This window comes from Sinohyriopsis cumingii, chromosome 11 (genome assembly GCF_028554795.1).
Source record: "Sinohyriopsis cumingii isolate HCF-2022 chromosome 11, ASM2855479v2, whole genome shotgun sequence".
NCBI classification, from domain to species: Eukaryota; Metazoa; Mollusca; class Bivalvia; order Unionida; family Unionidae; genus Sinohyriopsis; species Sinohyriopsis cumingii.
In genome coordinates this window covers 23,916,134-23,936,007 of record NC_142971.1, presented here as the reverse complement: position 1 = coordinate 23,936,007, position 19,874 = coordinate 23,916,134, and the positions used below count along the sequence as shown (strand labels likewise).

Genomic DNA, 19,874 nt, shown 5'->3' with positions numbered 1-19,874 from the left:
TGCCAACTCATCACTACGTTTTTGAAATTTGAATTCGGGTACTTGTATTTGATGTGCTTTTGCATGAACATACTTAGCCGCTTCAGTACCGATTACAGATGCCAGACGACGACGACGGTTTTGTTCATACTCGGCTAATACTGCCAGGATGTCGGCTTTTCTTGTAACCCTTTGTATTCTGATATTATGTTCACATACAATTTGTTTTAGTGCTGTAGTGTTGTTCGTTGGTGATTGTTGCTGCAGTGGCAGTGGCAACCGGTGGTGGTGTTGGATTCAGTGTAATTACAGGTCTCAATAATTAAAGTACGTCAGTTTTTATCATGCGGCTTGGTATGCATATTTCATGCTGTTATGCGATCTGTTTTAGCTACAGCATAGCAGGTAAGCTTATACTAGAAGAGGGTGAAGGGCATCTTTAATTACGAAGTCTGTCGATAACTTGTTTTATTTTTTGCATGTTTTCAGGGTCAGAAACTGCAATAGCTTCAATCCTGATTATTATTTAATTTACTTTTGTTTTATTTATTTTGTATATGTTTATACAGCCATATGTGTTCGTGGTTTTGGTTTATTTCTGCGTGCATTGTAGTATTCACAGGCAGATCCACTGAGCTGGTAAAGTAGATTATGTTATTTGAATACAGTGCCACTCTTAACACATGGTCGTACCCCTGGACCATGATGTAACACCTGGGGATGTTTTATACAGTACCCCGAATTAGCATGTTCTGCCAGAGTTCGTATTTCCAAGGCAGAGAGCTATAGCGCAGATGTAGATGTGCCCTTCGCTGTTAGCAATAGCTTCTGAAAATTGCTGTCGGTGCTTGCGCTGCTCCTGCTCTGCAACGTCTTATATTATTTCATACAATAATTCTCTTCTTGGGTGGGTGAGTTGATTGCCACTCCTTTGAGTAAATTGGCATGCTTCTGAATGCCATTCTTATATTATTGCCCCAAAACATTTATTTAATTAGCCTGCTGTTGGACAACCTCATCAATGACCTGATCAAAAACGTCACTCCCTTTGGACACAGTGGGCGATTGCGGTATACGTTTTGATGCACACTATTCTGCAGATTCTTTCAAATTTTATTTTTTTCAAAATTATATCCAAGTTTATTTCATTCCATTTCTAAGATCACTCCCAGATGGACCAATTTATCAATGTGCTCTTAATATGTCTCGGTAAATGTACTCACCATTTTTAGGGCTTCCTTGATAAATCTGCATGATGAATTCAATAGATCCATCGCTTTCAGTTTATACGTTACATGTTTAATATCCCAGTCCTTCGGCAAGTGAATGCCACTGTTAGAGACCTTCATAAATGTCTTCAGTACACTTTGAGAGTTGATCGCTTGACATTACTTTATAAACCTCGGCAAGCATTTCTTCAATACAAAAATATTCACAACTCAACTATATATTTCTTTTTGCCAGATCAAAAGTATCAGGCAGTGCATATTCCATGCTATAGAGACCATAATGTGAAGAAAATCAATACACAACCTCTGTTGATATAGTATAGTTACACTCAGTAATACGGACTCGTGTGTATTGAAAACGTTATTTGTTACTACCAGTACATTCAATAACTGAGATTGGCTCACAGCCTGTATTGGTCAGTACACCACATTTATAACAAAGCATGAGTAGTATCAAAGGTTGGGTTGTGCTCCCACCGACCCCACTAGCCCTCTTTGGGCGCTAACATCCGTACGAGAATCTATCCCCCACCCTGCATGATTGGTCAGGTGTGTGCATATTAAAAAGTGTCAATGTGCAACGGTCACGTATGAGCGTATTTTTTCTTGTGGTAGAGTCGAAGACGGGTGGCAAGGATCCCAAAGAGGGCCAGTGGGGCAAAAGCTTTACTGTCATACTTTGCACATGTCTAACATTCTTTTACTGATCTACGGACATTAAATATATGAGACCTGGATGATTTGCTTGGTACTCCGATATATTATAGCTCAACAGTTCAACAGGTACACTTTATGCAATCAGGCGTGGACAGTGGTCGCCTTTGAAATATACATAGTCTCTGCTTCCAGTATTATTTACTGTTAACAATCCTCACAAATTTACATGTAGACATAGAAGTTAAACAGTCTCTTCCTCACGCTCTATCTCTCTCTCTCTCTCCACACACACACACACACACACACACACACACACACACTCACGCAAACACACACACGATAATCTGCGTGTCATTATTCATGCACCTAATCTGACCTCCCTCAGTCTATTAAAACATGAATCATCACACGATCTACACAGAGAACGCATTATGCTTAAGGTACATAAAGCCTCAATGCCGCCCTTTATCATAAATTTACGACCTTTGCACGTAACGGCGGCATTGGGGCTTTAACAACAGATATTTGCATCCAAACATCAATCGCATGTATGTTCCACCTAACATATCAAATGACTTCATGTTATTGCTATTGCTGAGACACATACTACTGTACCTGTTAGTGTACAAGTTGTGCCCAACCATATCTAAGTCGGCGTTGTTCGCATTATGTAAACGTTATACACAAATCCATACGGTATGCAGGACTCATATAAATACTTCATTATATATGAGCCGCAGAGGTTCATCGGAGTCATGTTAGGAAATCTATTTTCCTGGTTTTGCTTTTAAAAACGATATTTTCATCAGTACTTATACTCGTAGTTTGGAGATTAATTCAAGGATCGCAGGTTCAATATCCCGCACAGGCCAATCCAGCCTGGTGGTTGAGCAAAAACACTTAGATCCCACGTACTCGACGCGAGAGAGCCGAAAAGGTGTCAAAAGTGCCGTATAACAACACTATCATCTGTGAATCAATCTGAGACATATTCAGTCGAAAACGGTGAAATGGATATATTTACTTATATACCAGGAACAGATGATAAGGGATGTGTGTGCAAAATTGGCGCCCTCACAAAAATTACAAGCGCTAAACGACAAGATGGTTCAAGATTAAGCTGGGCTTTTTACAGTTCGATGGTTAAAAGTATAGCCTGGAAATGCATACAATGCAGAATCTTCTGCAGGCTTCTCCCACAGACTCATCGTCTACTTATTAACGTCCCTCGCCCTAACGATTATCTGCATTTGCCAATGTCACTGTATACCTTTTAAAAGCCTCTCAAAGTTAATGATTGTTACCCATTTGTAATAATGTAATCAACATTCACATAGTGTAATAATGTAATCAACATTCACATAGTATAATAATGTAATCAACATTCACATTGTGTAATAATGTCATCAACATTCACATAGTATAATAATGTAATCAACATTCACATAGTGTAATAATGTAATCAACATTCACATAGTGTAATAATGTCATCAATATTCACATAGTGTAATAATGTAATCAACACATAGTGTAATAATGTCATCAACATTCACATAGTGTAATAATGTCATCAACATTCACATTGTGTAATAATGTCATCAACATTCACATAGTGTAATAATGTAATCAACATTCACATTGTGTAATTCCAGTCCTATTTTTTTCGCATACGTGTATATACTTAAATGGTCAAAATTCAGAAAATGCTTACTAAAATAGTTGCATAACGATTTTGTGCAGCATCAGCTATAATTACGAGTCAATTAATTTTCACACTTGTTTATATACGTATGAAATCTTTTACAAAGCCGAATGATACATTTGCACCATTCGAATTAAGTGCGCGCTATTCACTGTTACATATGGTTTGTACATAGAGGGTATACTGTCTATGAGTAGATATACGGAAATATTTCATGGGTCACCATGAGGCCACCAATGACTATACAAATTGTTTTCACTTCAATTGATTTTCCACTTCATTTTCTTTGCACTATATTTTTTAATGCAAAAAGCGTCGATGTGCATTGATTTTCTCCATTTTGTGCCAATGTGATTAACAGCTCTGCGTTACTACATTGATAAAACGAAGTTTTCAAATTGTACAATAATTTTAAGACAACGACATTTTATTAATTTTGCTTTGACATATCATTCTGAAATTGTGTACTTTGCCAAATTAATGGATATTATCATATTATCATTAGTTAATATAATAATTATTTCGATAACTTTTACAATGGCTAACATAGTAATGATACTTAATGTCACTCAGATATTCACATCGACATTTTGTTGTGGTGTTAAATCAGTACTAGTATATACTACGAGTTACCTAAATTATGACCTTTTCTAATAAAATTAATTAATTTATGTTCATTTTCACAGAAATCTATTTTCCTGGTTTTGAATTTAAAAATGACATTTTCATCAGCACTTATATTTATGGTTTGGACAAAGAGAGATGTTCACAAAAATAGGTTTCCCACAAATGTTCAGTAATACAATATTAAATAATCACGTGGAAACAAGAAATGCATGGATCGGCAATGTTTATATCATATAATAACCAAATTTCTCTCTGTTCCCAAAATGTTAACGTCAGCATTTAATTTTCAGCGAGACAGAATAAATCAAATTTAATTCTCGAAAATTACTTTCGATTACTATCATATGATATAAATTGAATGCGTTTCTGTCGTACAATGCAGTTCTGGATGAAACATTGACAGCAATTATCCCATGTCAGTTTTAGGTTCTAAAAGCCCACCCATATATTAATCGTTTTAATATACGAATTGAAAACAGACAATTTCTCCTCATATGATTCATTTGCAGATTGTACGTTTTACTTTTATGGTTTTACATCATTTAAATATTTTTTTCTTTCGTTTCTACGTTTCATCATTTATTGTACGGGAATAAAAGTTTTTAGTTATTTGCATAGGCTTATATTCCAAAGGACTTTAGCTACATTTTACCTTAACAATTTTTTTACTACCTTCGTTTTATTAATTACTACAATGCCGGTATTTTAATGATGTGCAGTTAAACTCAACTTAACCATACACACACATACACACAAACATGTATATATATATATATATACGTACACAGATCAAGAAATTTTTCATTGGAAAAACCTTTCATTACCAAAATAGACTGTTAGCATCCGTCTGTAGTTAATGATTATGTTTTAAATTATTGTTTCTGATTTTTATTTTTTATAAGGAGCGGTTTATGCATCGTCAATTACGAGGTCAAACACGTTTTCATAGAGACTGAAACATGCACGAGAAAAAAATAGCTTTATGACAGAGTAGCTAATTGACTTCACAATTAAATAAGTATTAATTTCTAACTTACAATGTTTTTGTTCGTCTTTCTGGTCACATCGAGATTTGCATTTAGTATCGATGACGCAGCCCACACCATCAATGTACGCATGGCCACTTGGGCAACAGCGAGCAATCGATACGCCGTTTACACATTCCCAGTATTCTCCACATCGGTTTTCGTGACGGTAAGTCTTCAGTCCAGGCTTAAGGCACTTGTCTACGGAACACACAGGTTTTAATAGTAAATACTCTCGTTTCAGCATAAGGGTATATATATATATATATATATATATATATATATATATATATATATATATATATATATATATATATATATATATATATATATATATATATATATATATATATATATATATATATATATATATATATATATATATGTATACATAGATATATATATATGTATGTATGTATACATAGATATATATATGTATGTATGTATGTATACATATATATATATATCTGTATGTATGTATACATATATATATATATATATGTATGTATACATAGATATATATATATATATATGTATGTATGTATACATATATATATATATGTATGCATGTATACATATATATATATATGTATGCATGTATACATATATATGTATGCATGTATACATATATATACATATATATATATATATATATATATATATATATATATATATATATATATATATATATATATATATATATATATACTGAATTGTAATTTTTAATGGCAGAATGCAAGTTAAAAATATTAACAAGCTGTTATATTTAGATAAATCAAACACATGCAGATATATATTTATTTTTACAGTTTGTTTTTAAATTTCTATTAAAATTTGGTAGAATCTTGAAATTAGTCATTATTGTTTTAATAATTGTTATACCAGCCTCACCGTGCTTGCACTTGACCTGCTCTGACGTCCGGCAGGTTTTGACATCCTGGTCCCAGTATTTACCATGGGGACAAGAACGGGTATCTTCCCTCGCCTTTCCCAGACTGTTATAACAGATGATGAACTTGTCACATTCACTAGGATGAGGGTTATACCCGACTCCACCCTCAAAAATACACCCATCACAAAGACCTGAAATGGCAAAAGAGATTGCAATGAAAGTATTTCTGGATTATTTTTCGTACCTCTATCCGCTTATTTCTCGATCTATCAGAATTATAGGACCTCCAAACTCTTCTCAAACTCTATGTTATTGTCTTCTACACAAAATGTCTGCTTTCGTTTTAGGTTGTTTAGGTTGCTTATGTTCTTGTGGAAAATTGGAGGGATCATTATGTAAATTTGCCTTTGCATCGAAGAACGCATGAACCAAAACAAAAGATGCTACAGCCCATGGGAAAAAACTATTGCCGAGATGATGATGATGATGATGATGATCATCATCATCATCATCATCATCATCATTTCAAATTATCAACATTTAAATCTTTACATATCAAAATCAATCTTAACAGTGGCTGAAGAAAGAAATAGGCTATTTGACTTTATCAGAAGAAAGTACAACTACTGGAAGGAATATATTTTATCTGTTGTACGTAAATGTGTGATACACGTTGTATCAGCGGTACGTGAATGTGTACTACAAGTTGTATCAGTGGTACGTGAATGTGTACTAGAAGTTGTATGAGCGGTACGTACATGTGTACTATAACATGTGACGACAAGTCTTGTGCTGCAAGCAGGTTTAATAATAATAATAATAATAATAATGATAACAACAACAACAACAACAACAACAACAATAATAATAATAATAATAATAATAATAATAATAATAATAATAATAACAATAATAATTAATAGTAATACTTTTTTCAGTAATTTAGGCCACCAGACCATATTACAAAATACAATACAAGGAAATATAATGTTCCCCATGGTTTAAAGAAGTTAAATGGTGTTTATACTAAGAATAGATAGTTACTTTCCAATAATTCGTGCATTATTTCATAAAGATGTTACTACCTCGAAGTATATTATTTACCATTCGTTTGAGTTATAAAAGATTATCTAAGACGAAAAGCCAAATTGATGTAGCAAGTAAGATTTTTGATAATTAATATATTGCTATGGCTCATTATGGATACACATTTTTCTACAGACGGATAGAGATAATAAACTTCACTGAAATATTTCTTTCTAATATGGTCGTAAGTTGGACAATGACAAAAAAGACAAACTGGAATTCATATCTACCAAATAAACATTTTTCCGGTATAGTTCACAAAAGATAGTATTTCTCTCAATCCTGCTGTACCTACGTGTCTCTGTTTTCAGCGTATGCACTGAGCATCTAAATTTAGCAAGTAATTTCCTAAGAAAATACGATATGTCACATGAGAGGTATTTATCCGGTCCTCATTCGGTTTTATATATGCTATAATACCTACATTTATGTGAGTTGTTAATATCACTTCGCCCGTTTTCTTGTGTTGAATCCTTAATTCTTTGCTAAAAGAGTGCGAAAAAATGTTTTTCGTCTCCAACATCTTGATGTAGCCAAACATACCCAAAACCGAAACGAAATAACATATCTTCAACTTTGGTAGCCCAGGTGACACGGCTAATTTAATCTAATCTTTTCAACATTAAATAACATTGGTGTGGGTATCGAGTTGAAGGCATTCTTACAACCTTCAACCAGTATTTAATGCAACTCGAAAAGTACGAGGTACAAAGTGTGTATCTTCCGCACTCCCATAACACAACCGCGTTAGTGGTAGATTTAGGAACACAGTATCTCTACTAAATTCATATCCCAAATTTCTGACCATAGCAAGTAATTGGTTTTATTACCGATTCAAAAGCGTTAAATGCATCCTCTACAACAAAGCATCAGAATCGTTTTTGATAATTCAAAATCTTTGAAGTTGCTTTCTTTGCCTGACCTGCTAGTATCTATTTTGCTTTCGTCCAAACCAACTTTGGGGTGAAATTTAAACCAATGTACTTGCAGTAAGGCGAATATTCAATACTACTTTCTTTGAAAACCATACCTCCTTTCGCTTGAGATATTCCCCATTTCTGAAAACAATGATTGTAGTTTTATCAAGATTGACCATCATAACAGTTTTATCACAGGAATGTTCGATAACATTTATTTGGTTCTGAAGTAGCTTTGCTGTATCGGTGCAATTAGCAACATCATCAGCGTAAAGTATTGCAAAAATATCAACAATATCTTCTGAGATAAATACACCTCTGTTGCATTCGAGCTTCAGTTGTGTAATCAAATCATTTATAAAAAGTAAATATGATAGGGCTTAAAATACACCCTTGCCTTGTACCCAATGTACATTCGAAATAAATAGTAAATAGTTTAACCTTTCTGTGTTCGAACACAGCTTTTAGATTTCTAAACATATCCATTAAACTTTTTACTATTTTACCATTCATACCATTGCGTATTATTGACGACCATAATATATCATGCTGTACTTTATCAAAGACTTTTTTGAAATCTACAAAAAGACGAATAAAATCTATCTTTTCTTTTGGGTATATATTTCTGACCTAAAGCCTGAATGAAGATATTGTCGCATGCGGAGTATTTTTTTTTCTTCATAAAACCTAACTGCCAACAGGTTTTATAATATATAGATAATATGTGTTAATGTTACTATATTGTGTAAGTACAGCACAAGATAAAATGTCCAGATCCCATCGGCTAATTGCATAATATATCTAAGGAAACGTTTCCTCTTGTCTCAGATGTACTATACATGACTACGGTCATTACACCTGTTCCGGGGAGTTTTATTACCATGCGCAAATGTTCTAGAGTTTCATAATTTGCATTAGGGTTTAAATTAAATAGAAAACGAATTCCCAGATTTATCTCAGCGGATAGCCTGGCTGTTTAGCAAAGACCTTGTATACGTTAGGCATTTTTTAAAGAATATTTAATTCCCCTTTCTTTGGTGTATTATTGATGGTTGTAATTTGCGTTATATGGTTTACAACTCAGCCTAACTTCAGATGTGCTACATTTTTAAAAAAATCTGCTAACTCGCCTTGGTCATTTTCACTTCCTGGACTTCATAGGTAAGTTGTAGATAAAGACGAACAAATAACTATCTACAATTTTGTAAATATATTTTTAATTCATTGCAATTTTAAAACCTGGTATTGCCTACTCTTGCAAAATTTGTTTACCTAACTTAGTTCCTGCTAAGGTTAGTGTATTTTTGACTAGTTCAGGTTGATGTTTCGAGGACATGGGGTAGCAATTTGATTAGATGTGTACTTTGATCATGCACGATTTTCACAAATACTACATGTGACAAAAGTTCATCCACAGTACATGAAAGTAGTATACAGGTATACCAACATTCTCTCCACTGTATATATTGTCAAGTGCAAATAACTTCACCTTAGACCTGCCACTCCGTTAGAAGAATGTAATATACGTGGAGCACCTCTTAATTACGTCACATCATTTCATGAATCGGAACACCGTTCGGCCATTTTTGGCTCGGTCGTCAAATAAACCTCGGATGTATTTCGTCTCCATTGAGAACTATGTACTGAACTACTTACTTATCGTTCACATATAACAATATGGCGGTAGATGGCGACTAAGTCACAATCGGAATAATCTCAGCCTCTGCTGTCGTAGCATATTTGGTGCACACCGCCAGAGGCGAATCGTCGAATACATCAAATAAAAGTGTATTTCTACAATATTTTCTGAGGTTATTTGAAGACCTGACGCAAATGGCTGAGCGATGTTCGGATCCATCATATCACATATGAGACAACTTGTAATAGTTACTGTCAGAAAGGTAAAGTGGTGTCATTATTTACAACGCTTATGAACAGATGGAAAAATCTTTTGTTGTCAGTACATTTATGGCCAACCACTTGACATATTAATGAAAGAACAAGAAGAAATGAATATTTAATCATGTTTACCGACATCGAAAACACACGAGCGTGACATTAGGTAGTCATTACAATAATATATCCATGTGGTCTGACTGGCAAATGCAAGCGATGAAGACAATCAGATAATACAACTTGAGAATGAGAAATAATTGTAAAATACAACTGCTTTTATTATCGAGATGTCTTGTCTTTATAACGTCAAGCATCGTTGCACAAATTGTGTAATTATATGTTGTTGTTGTTTTGGTGTTTAACGCCATTTTTTCGGAGCAATATAGGCTATACAATGCGGTCAGTATAACTGATGTAGGAAGAACCTGGGGTAAATCTCGCTAAGAACCACCTACCTCCGGGAAGCTACTGGTAGCATTATCACATACCTATATTAGCTGAGCCCGAGACTCGAACCCACGCGGACAGAGGTGAGATGGCAGTGATCGGAAAAGACGAACGCTTTAGACCACTTGGCCACCCGGGGCTCCGTAACCTGATATTAACTTGTGTTAACTGCTACTAATATAACGTCCAATAACCACGAAACAGACAGATTTAGGTAAATTATATGTCCGTTCATTGCTTTTGCGTACTAGCTTTGGACATTTAGAAGTAATTATGACGTCAGATTTGTTCTGGAATAATTCCCTCAAAAAAAAAAAAAACGAAAGAAAAAGAAATGATATGAAATTTAGAAAAGCTCCCTCAGGCCTTCTTAAAAATTAAACTTTAATCAGAAAGATAATTAGAAGCCAACCTGCCACCTTCCTGCGGATCTACCTGACACATTTGCTGTCTGACGCACGAAGATTAGGTCATTGTTGCAACGAAAATGCCTACCTACCTGTCTGCCTATTTAACCCCATACATATAGCAATATTTAACGTGACATGGACTAAGAGTTTATTATGTAGACTTAGGTATGTTTACATTATACAAAATAACATTATTTTGATTTAAATATAATGTGCTTATCAGAAAATGATGTTGACATGGAAACAAGTGACCTAACTGCATCAATTAATTGTGTGGATTGCCATTAATCTAATGAGTCAATAGAAATTTCCGAAATAGTCAATTAATCAATTTTCTTGAGACTGACCGCTCCAGTGTAGGCCACTGGAGCGGTCAGTCTCAAGAAAATTAATCAAAGTGGTTAGAGCGTCTGCCTCGGAAGCGGGACGTAGCGGGTTCGAACTCCCGGCCGTGTAATACCAAAGACTTATAAAAATGATACTAGTAGCTGCCTCGCATGGCGCTCAGTATTAAGAGGTTAGTGTTAAGACAGATCAGCCTTGAATCAGGATAATGTGACTGGTTCAGACATCATGCTACATGTCTGCGGCATGATGCCCCAGTGCTAGGCATCACTATAAACTGCCACGCTGCAGACATCGTATTGATAAGACTAAAAATATGTTAAAAGCTACGTTAAAAATCCATATCACACACACACACCTCTTACATTACAATATGTCGCGTTACTGTCGATTCAATTAAATCTAATTTGTATTCGAAAAGTTATTTTCCATTTCAACGCAAATGATTATCATTGTAAATAATTGCTAGCTCATTTTATAAAATGCTATTACGAGCAAATTTGTTATTTAACAGGGACTCTAGCAGTGTTTGGGTTACTCCGTAAAAAATTATAGAACAGCAATTGTGGTGTAAGGACTTGAAAGCGCTCTCGTGATCTCCAGTCCAGATTTTTAGGACTGAACTAGGCCTCTGTTTCCGGTACGTGAAATAAATATGATTTAATCGGGTTTTATCCTTCGCCTTACCCCAAAATCACCAAATAGTGTTTTCACATAATTTCTCAAATTTAATTTTGGTAATTTTTGAGAACATGATACTTGCAGTTAATGGTACCATATATACTAGGTTATAAGTCGAATCCAACTGCAAACAATATGGACTCTGACTTTGACGTCGCATAAATGTACTGGCACATTTTTTTTCTTCAGACGATGATTCCTATGAAACTGCACTGACCTAGATCTGCCAGCGCATTATGTGACGGCAATTGGAATTGTCTTATAAGAAATTATATACGGTAGATTAATCAGCTTAACATTTAAAGTGGCCGTAGTTTCGTGGTCTGACAATATTTATATGCACGCTTTTAGTTCTTGACAACCGTTAATTAGGACGATAAATAAAAACTAGGCAAACAATTTGATGAGAGAGAGAGAGAGAGAGAGATTACTTTTCGACTTTGGTTTGGGCCTTGTTGTAGTGGAGGTTTTTGTAACATATGTTGTCTTTGCAGTTGTTGTGGTCGTAGTGGTGGTGGTTGTTTTCTTTATCATCGGTTGTGGGGGATTTAATGGCACCAGAAGTTTGGCATCTGTGGGTTTAGCTTTGTACACGATCTCTGTAAAATATTGGAAATATATTTAGACGAAATGAAATCATGGTGTGGTTTTTAATATGATAAAATCATGGTATGGGTGTTAATATGATGAAATCATGGTATGGGTGTTAATATGACGAAATCATATTAGGGGTGTTAATATGATGAAATCATGGTATGGGTGTTAATACGATGAAATCATGGTATGGGTGTGAATACGATGAAATCATGGTAGGGGTGTTAATATGATGAAATCATGGTATGGGTGTTAATATGATGAAATCATGGTAGGGGTGTTGATATGATGAAATCATGGTATGGGTGTTAATATGATGAAATCATGGTAGGGGTGTTGATATGATGAAATCGTGGTATGGGTGTGAATATGATGAAAGAATGGTGGTAGCAACAAAATAAATTTCAAAATCTAACTTATGACTGACTAAGAACTTCTATGCTTGAGAAGCAAATTTATCCTTAAAGTCATAGATGTTAAGCATGGAATAGAACAATAGCTCCAAACGAAGCGATTAACATTGAATCAATACATTTCCCAGAGCATGTAGACTTCTGAAAGCATTTACACTTAATAGTGAACCCAACCTCCGAACAACCAACGAACCTTGTATTATGAAATGATCTTAACTTCATTGATACCGTTGCTGCTGTTACTAGTATTGCTCACTTCTACTATTACTGTTAGTCATAATGAATTTGATCAGATGACGAATAAAAACGGAATTAGCAAAGTTAGGTTTGGTCGGGAAGAAATCTGATAGCTGATAGAAACAATAAATATCATACCTTTCTTTGTGACAGGAAGTTGCATTCTTGGCAGTGTTTGTTTTGGTGCCATTATTTTTCTTTCTGTTGGTTTGGCCGGTAAAGCTGAAGATACAATTTGTAAAACGAGTTCTAAGACAGAATATGTCTCATTATTCTTTTAAAATTATATATCTCGGTGATCGAGCTTTATTTTGGTGGTGCACTGATTAAAAACGATTTCACTTTGAGATCATTCGTTGGCCTTTTTCGCGACCTAGGTTATAACAGTCTTGTGAATTTATTCCGATAAACAAATGTCTATGCTTAACGTGAACGTTTTACTTACATCAGATTAGGAGTCATGTCGACATTGGTTTCTTATCAATGAATCACTAAGAATTACAGATCAGATGAAGCCGTCAACAGAAATGTAAGGTTCATCGCTGCCTCACATGGCTTGCAATTCGAAGTAATATCCACTCATTCGTTTGGCACACATTTGATGTCATACCCTTTTTTTCTCAAGCCATTCAATCCAGTTAGAGTATCATACCTCAGGTCGAATCGCCATAAAAAATACCTTTGCTGACGTATTAAAAACCTCGTTTCATAATATAATGTTTTTGTCACCGTTAAATTTTGAATCGTATGTAGGTTTTTTTAATTACTATTTTGTTTCTTCTTAAATATCTTAGACAAAATACAATCCTATTTAGAGATTATTTAAACAAAAGAGCTACAGTTAAATATGTTGTTTTATTTGAATGTTTCATTCATTATTTTAGATCCTGTACAAAATCTAGAGAATAGCAAAGTTGATAAGGATTTGCTTATCTAGAATAGTACTGTACATAACAGTATTCAGCGAAGTAACTCTTAATAGCATACCGCTCCGGTGCCCTAGTGGTTAGATACGGGAGGTTGCGGGTATGAACCCCGACCGAATCATACTAGAGACTTATAAATATGGTACTAACAGCTGACTCGCTTGGCGCTCAGCATTAAGTGGTTAGTGTTAGGACTGGTTGGCCGTCGGCCTAGTGTCTGGATAATGTGACTGTGTGGGACATCATGCGGCATGATGCCCCAGTGTTAAACATCATTATAAACTGTCACACTGCAGACATCGTAGCGATATAACTGAAAAATTGTTAAAGCTACGTTACAAATATATAATAAAAACACACACACGTAATAGCATAATCAACATACTAACAGATTTATCTGCCTTGACCATTATTATGTTTTCTGTTGGAAATTTGGCCATCAAAGTTTTTTTTTACTTCAGCACTTACGCTACTCATCCTAGCTTTATAGATCATGTAGCGTTTTACATAACGACATAGTACTTCAATGTTTGGCTGGTCTGGTAAGTTGTTATTTATGTCCCAAAATACGTCTAAACCAGGGATGTCTAGTTTTTCTTTTTATTTCAAATGATGTTGAAATAAATTCCCAAATATGGCTGACCTAATCGTTATTTGCAATGTTCTCGTAAACTTATACGGCTCGATAATACACGCCAATATGAGTGGTCCAATTCTTCGAAAAATGTATACTATCTCCAAAAATCATCGATTTTTCCTAAAATATATCTTACAAAATCTGGAGAATAAATGTAAACATACTTTATTCAACAAATATTCAGGCAATAAACAAAAAGACAGTCGATAAGGATTTTATCTGTCGTAAAAGTAAACGGAGCAACACCGAGCCGCTCGAATGAACTAACGATTCCTAATAGAGGGTTGTGATTGCTTTAATAATTTTGAAGAAATAGTAAATGCAAAAGCTCTTCTTGAGAAACGATCAAAAGGTCTTGATGGGATTGATTGATTGATTGATTGATTGATTGATTACTTGATTGATTGATTGAATGTTTGTGTGATTGAATGATTGATTGATTAACTGATTGATTGATTGATCAAATACTTTACTTTTATCGATCCATCACACATGCCAATATAGCAAACTATCTTACCCAGACAAACTCCACGGCAAACCAGCCTGGCTTGGTCTGCAGTGGATTGAAACCTCACCTTTCTCTTCACTGTCGACCAGTGTATCTTAGTTGTATTTATACAAAATCTAGCATTTGTATGGTGAAATGGTAATAATTATGCTAGTCTTCAACTGTCAGTTACATTATTAAATAACTTTCTTCCATGTACGGTTTTTTATGTTTTCAAATATCAGTTCGATCTAATATTTATGTCAGACAGAAGCTAACCTTCTTGCATACAGTCACATGCCAGTTCACTGAAATAGTATCCCGATGGACATGCCTGTATACTCCAATCGATTTCGCTGTGATACTGGATGAAATGGTAAGGGTAGCCGTCAACAGGTACTCGATCACAGGTTGTAGCTAAAATATGCAAATATTGTTATTTGGTGATTATATATATATATATATATATATATATATATATATATATATATATATATATATATATATATATATATATATATATATATATATATATATATATATATATATATATATATATATATATTTCTGTTTTGGCTGAACTTCACGCTCTCAGTCACAACGCAAATAAAACTATCTCATGTTTTGATACCCGCAGCCTGAAACAAAAGGGGTATTGGATAGGCAGGGAGATGTAAACTTGCCGTCATGATGTCACTTTCGGAATAGTACTTGCAATGTCTGATGTTATTTTTCTGATTTATAATACGATTAATTTCACGGAAAATCTAATTTCGTTTTGCATTATATTAACCAAACAAGACAATTTCATAGTTAAACTTGATTTTGAAAAAAAATCTCTTGATGTAGCTTTTCATCGTCATGGTCAAGGTGCACGTTATGGACTGGTCGTCATCGTCATGGTAAGGGGCACCTTATGGACCGGTCGTCATCGTTATGGTAAGGGGCACGTTATGGACTGGTCGTCATCGTCATGGTCAAGGTGCACCTTATGGACTGGTCGTCATCGTCATGGTCAAGGGGCACCTTATGGACTGGTCGTCATCGTCATGGTAAGGGGCACCTTATGGACTGGTCGTCATCGTCATGGTCAAGGGACACCTTATGGGCTGGTCGTCATCGTCAAGGTCAAGGGGCACCTTATGGACTGGTCGTCATCGTCATAATTCAAGGGGCACCTTATGGACTGGCTTTTGTTGAAATGAATGAACATATTTTGCATGTAGACATGAAGAGTGTTTGTTGCCTATGTAAACTCTGATATCTTCTCATCGGGATACTGCATACTTATTTTGCATGGAAGAGTTTGATACAATGATAGAACACGAGTATGTTGTTAAAATGTCTGTGTAGACAAAAAGGGTGCAGCTTGATTAAAAGTTCTTAGAACGAAGTCATGAACCTAACAAAAAGCTTATGCACGTAACAATAGTGTTGCAATCAATATTCCATAACACTGTTATAACCTCTTCGCCTGAGTACTCAGTTATTTTTATACTTAGTACGAATGATGCTGATATTTAACGAGACAGTATAATCCTACTATTACTACAATTCCTGTTACTCTTGCTATTATTACGAATGCTGCTGCTACAATTCCTACTACTATTACTACTACTTCTAACAACATGTTTTGTAACTACTCTAATGGAGAGAAACTCGTACGTTTATGTAACTTGTTTCGGATACAATTGCCGCCATAGTTCAATCTGCGACAATACAATATGTTTCAACTTACTTCTACCAAAACTAAGCGAAGGTACTATTATTACTGTTACTTCTATTACACCAATTTCCGTTACTGCTGTTACTTCTAATACTACTACTACTACTACTACTACTATTACTACTACTGCAACTACAAATACATCACTACTGCTACAAATAAATACCATTACCAGTACTGTTATGACCTAATAACTGAAAGGTTAGCAAAACCGTCTCTCTCAAACACAAAGATTGTAATATCGAGTTGACAACAACATCTACGAAATACATAATTTATACTTACTTTCATAGTGAATGTACGTTTCTGATTCATCCGCCCAAACTGCTTTTAGTAATGCGAGAATCATACAACCAGCGTAAGTCAACGTTACTTTGCTAAAGAGTTCCATGCCTGTAAGCAAAATAAAAGAATACGTAGATGAATCAACCGTTTCATGAAACTTGACAATCATGACCGAGAGGAAAGTCAAGTACATCTGACGTGTGCATTGTTTCAATAGATCTAACAGTGGCATGGTGTTATTATAACGAATTTATCTGTTCAAATATTATGACCATAAACTAGATAATCGAGGAGAGAAAAAAAAGAGGGGGCAAGTGTAGTAATTATCTGTATTTACACCTTTTGATTTCTATAAAGTTCCTAGCATTTATTGTAAACGTATATAAGGGCCAAAAGCAGTCCACCATACGGCGACAAGTTAGTGTTGGTGTTTAGAAATAACGTTTTAAATTCACCTGCATAAATTGCACTGCACACACGAATTGTTGGAAAAATATTGCAATGTATCACTTTGAACCAATTTAGAAAAAAACTGAAATATTGTGTTTGCTAAAATATTAACAAAATATCATACCGGCGTTGTATGTAGCACTCTCATCCTGTCAGCCTTTGCAAAGCAATACACAGCGCTTTTCTCACAATGTAACTTCAACATATTTCCTTACCTATAATTTGGCAGTTACATACCAGTTTTCTGTTACATTTAGTTACTTCATATGTCACTCACGTTAACAACACAGTAACTGCTGCGGGCCAGCAATTCAAGAAAGCAAAACCATTATTAGATTCTAGCACAGATGCCGATCCTAAAAAGCAAAACTATGTATTTCTGATTTCTCACAACCCTGGACATGTTTAACAAGATATGTTTACACAGACTACATAGCAAGTTCAGTAAGTCAATAGCCTACGCATTTTTTCATTGTTTTACATCAACATGGTTTGTTCTCCTACTGAGTGACACTATTCCATCTTAATATTTATATGCTTTTATTAAAGAGTTGTAAACCCTAGTCAAAACATTTCGTTTACAATGTAATCGAACACCAAATGCCACCCACCTCACCCCACTTATATCGCCAATGTATTTCTGCATTAAATTTAGTGAGCTAAATTTTCACGTTAGCGTCAACGTCACCAGTTACTAAGCATATCTGACATCAATCGTTTCCAGCACATATTTTGATACACACGAACAGCAGTTTCATCCACTGAGACATTAGAAGCCTGGTTTTCTTCTCAATCCGGGAAAGAACATAAAATAGATTGATTTCTCGTTATAATACTATCAATATACTACTGCCCTCTTATAAAGCGGGTATGGCGGCAATACGTCATTTTAATCTAGACAAATTTAGTTGTATCGTTGTTACTGAGCTAATTTTAATTTATTATGATTTTCGGCGATTGGAAAGCAAAATGTAATGCGATCTTATACCATAAAATTGTATATTTTGTGTTGTAAACGACATCAGGGCACAACTTTGCTGGTACACATACCTCAGAATGGTGTACACTCGCTACATGTGTAACTTGTATAGCTCCAATTAACAGCTTTATAATGAGTGTGCGCTGTTTGTAAATGAGCATTTTTTGTTTTTAAATCTTAAAGCTGCAGACGGTATATCAGGAGTTATCTACAAGAATGTTCTACCTTCTTAATTTTAAAACAGAAAATGATATAAATGTTCTGTGTGATTATCGAAATAGAATCGTATCTACTTCCGATGAACTAAGAGACATTTTTCACCATAAGATAGTCAAATAATTTGAAAAGTTGTTTTTGGTTAATTCCTTCTATTCAGATACCAACATTATTTCGCAAGCCATGCTTCTTATTATGTGGATAGATATAACAATATTTAAATAAGGCAATACATAATTGCTATGTATCAGCCAAAAGTTACAAGACTAACATAGTAACATTCATATAAAATCAATAAAATAACACTTACTCATTTGGTTCAATACTTCAAACTCGTAAATTATAAATAAGTCCTTCTGTTCGGTGCAGTCAAACACAAACGTTCCCGGCACCGTTGGTTTTAAGTACTACCAAACTCAACTTCCAACTCATCAATGAAACAAGGTCTTGGAAACTTTATATGTCTGTCCCATTTTACCAATTTTTTCCGTTTTAAAATATGTATTTACCTTTATGATAATCTTAACATTCTGAAGACAGGTGTGTCAAAATAATACCACATTTAATGACTGATGGGGATATTCTTAATTCAGTGTAGGAAGGATGACTTATTGTTTAGTGGGCGGAGTCTTAACCAAAGAATTCTCTGGACATATGAATCGAGTACGCCCAGAGTAAAGATTCAGTCAATTTGATTTATGGACTGCAATATATACAAATCAGTCAAGGTGATATTTCCGCTTATTTTTATAAGTTACGTTTACCTGACTGAAGAAATAAATGTTTTGCGTATTCATTTGTTACATACGAATGATCTCATTAATGAATTATGAATGCATCTGGATGAATGAAACATGATAAGCTACAATGTTTTTATCCTGACGCGTCTTCCTGGAATTAAACTAGTCAAAGGAAGTGAAGTAAATATTTAATTGACAAAATAGCCGATCATTTATGTAAACTTAGTGCGAACAATACATTTAATTTAAGATTAGATCGTGCCAACAGTGATGTAAAATTAACATTATATT

The 19,874-nt window shown here is 34.5% G+C and overlaps 1 protein-coding gene and 1 long non-coding RNA gene across 2 annotated transcripts in view; one reads left to right on the top strand and one right to left on the bottom strand.

Moving 5' to 3' along the window:
• Positions 1 to 19,287, bottom strand: part of LOC149787783 (uncharacterized) — a 44,079-nt gene extending 24,792 nt beyond the window's left edge. The window contains exons 1-7 of the mRNA XM_089973987.1: positions 19,154 to 19,287; positions 17,199 to 17,306; positions 15,467 to 15,604; positions 13,276 to 13,359; positions 12,325 to 12,492; positions 6,111 to 6,302; positions 5,232 to 5,420 (exon numbers count right to left, since the gene is read on the bottom strand). Of these exons, the coding sequence (XP_089830113.1) occupies positions 5,232 to 5,420; positions 6,111 to 6,302; positions 12,325 to 12,492; positions 13,276 to 13,359; positions 15,467 to 15,604; positions 17,199 to 17,306; positions 19,154 to 19,157 (883 nt within the window). The 5' untranslated portion in view covers positions 19,158 to 19,287. The remainder of the gene's footprint in view (positions 1 to 5,231; positions 5,421 to 6,110; positions 6,303 to 12,324; positions 12,493 to 13,275; positions 13,360 to 15,466; positions 15,605 to 17,198; positions 17,307 to 19,153) is intronic.
• LOC149787784 (uncharacterized) lies at positions 9,739 to 16,388 on the top strand. Its single transcript, XR_016424099.1, has 3 exons — positions 9,739 to 10,015; positions 11,727 to 11,852; positions 16,037 to 16,388. It is a non-coding gene; the product is annotated as an uncharacterized LOC149787784 (long non-coding RNA).
• Positions 19,288 to 19,874: the final 587 nt, after the last annotated feature.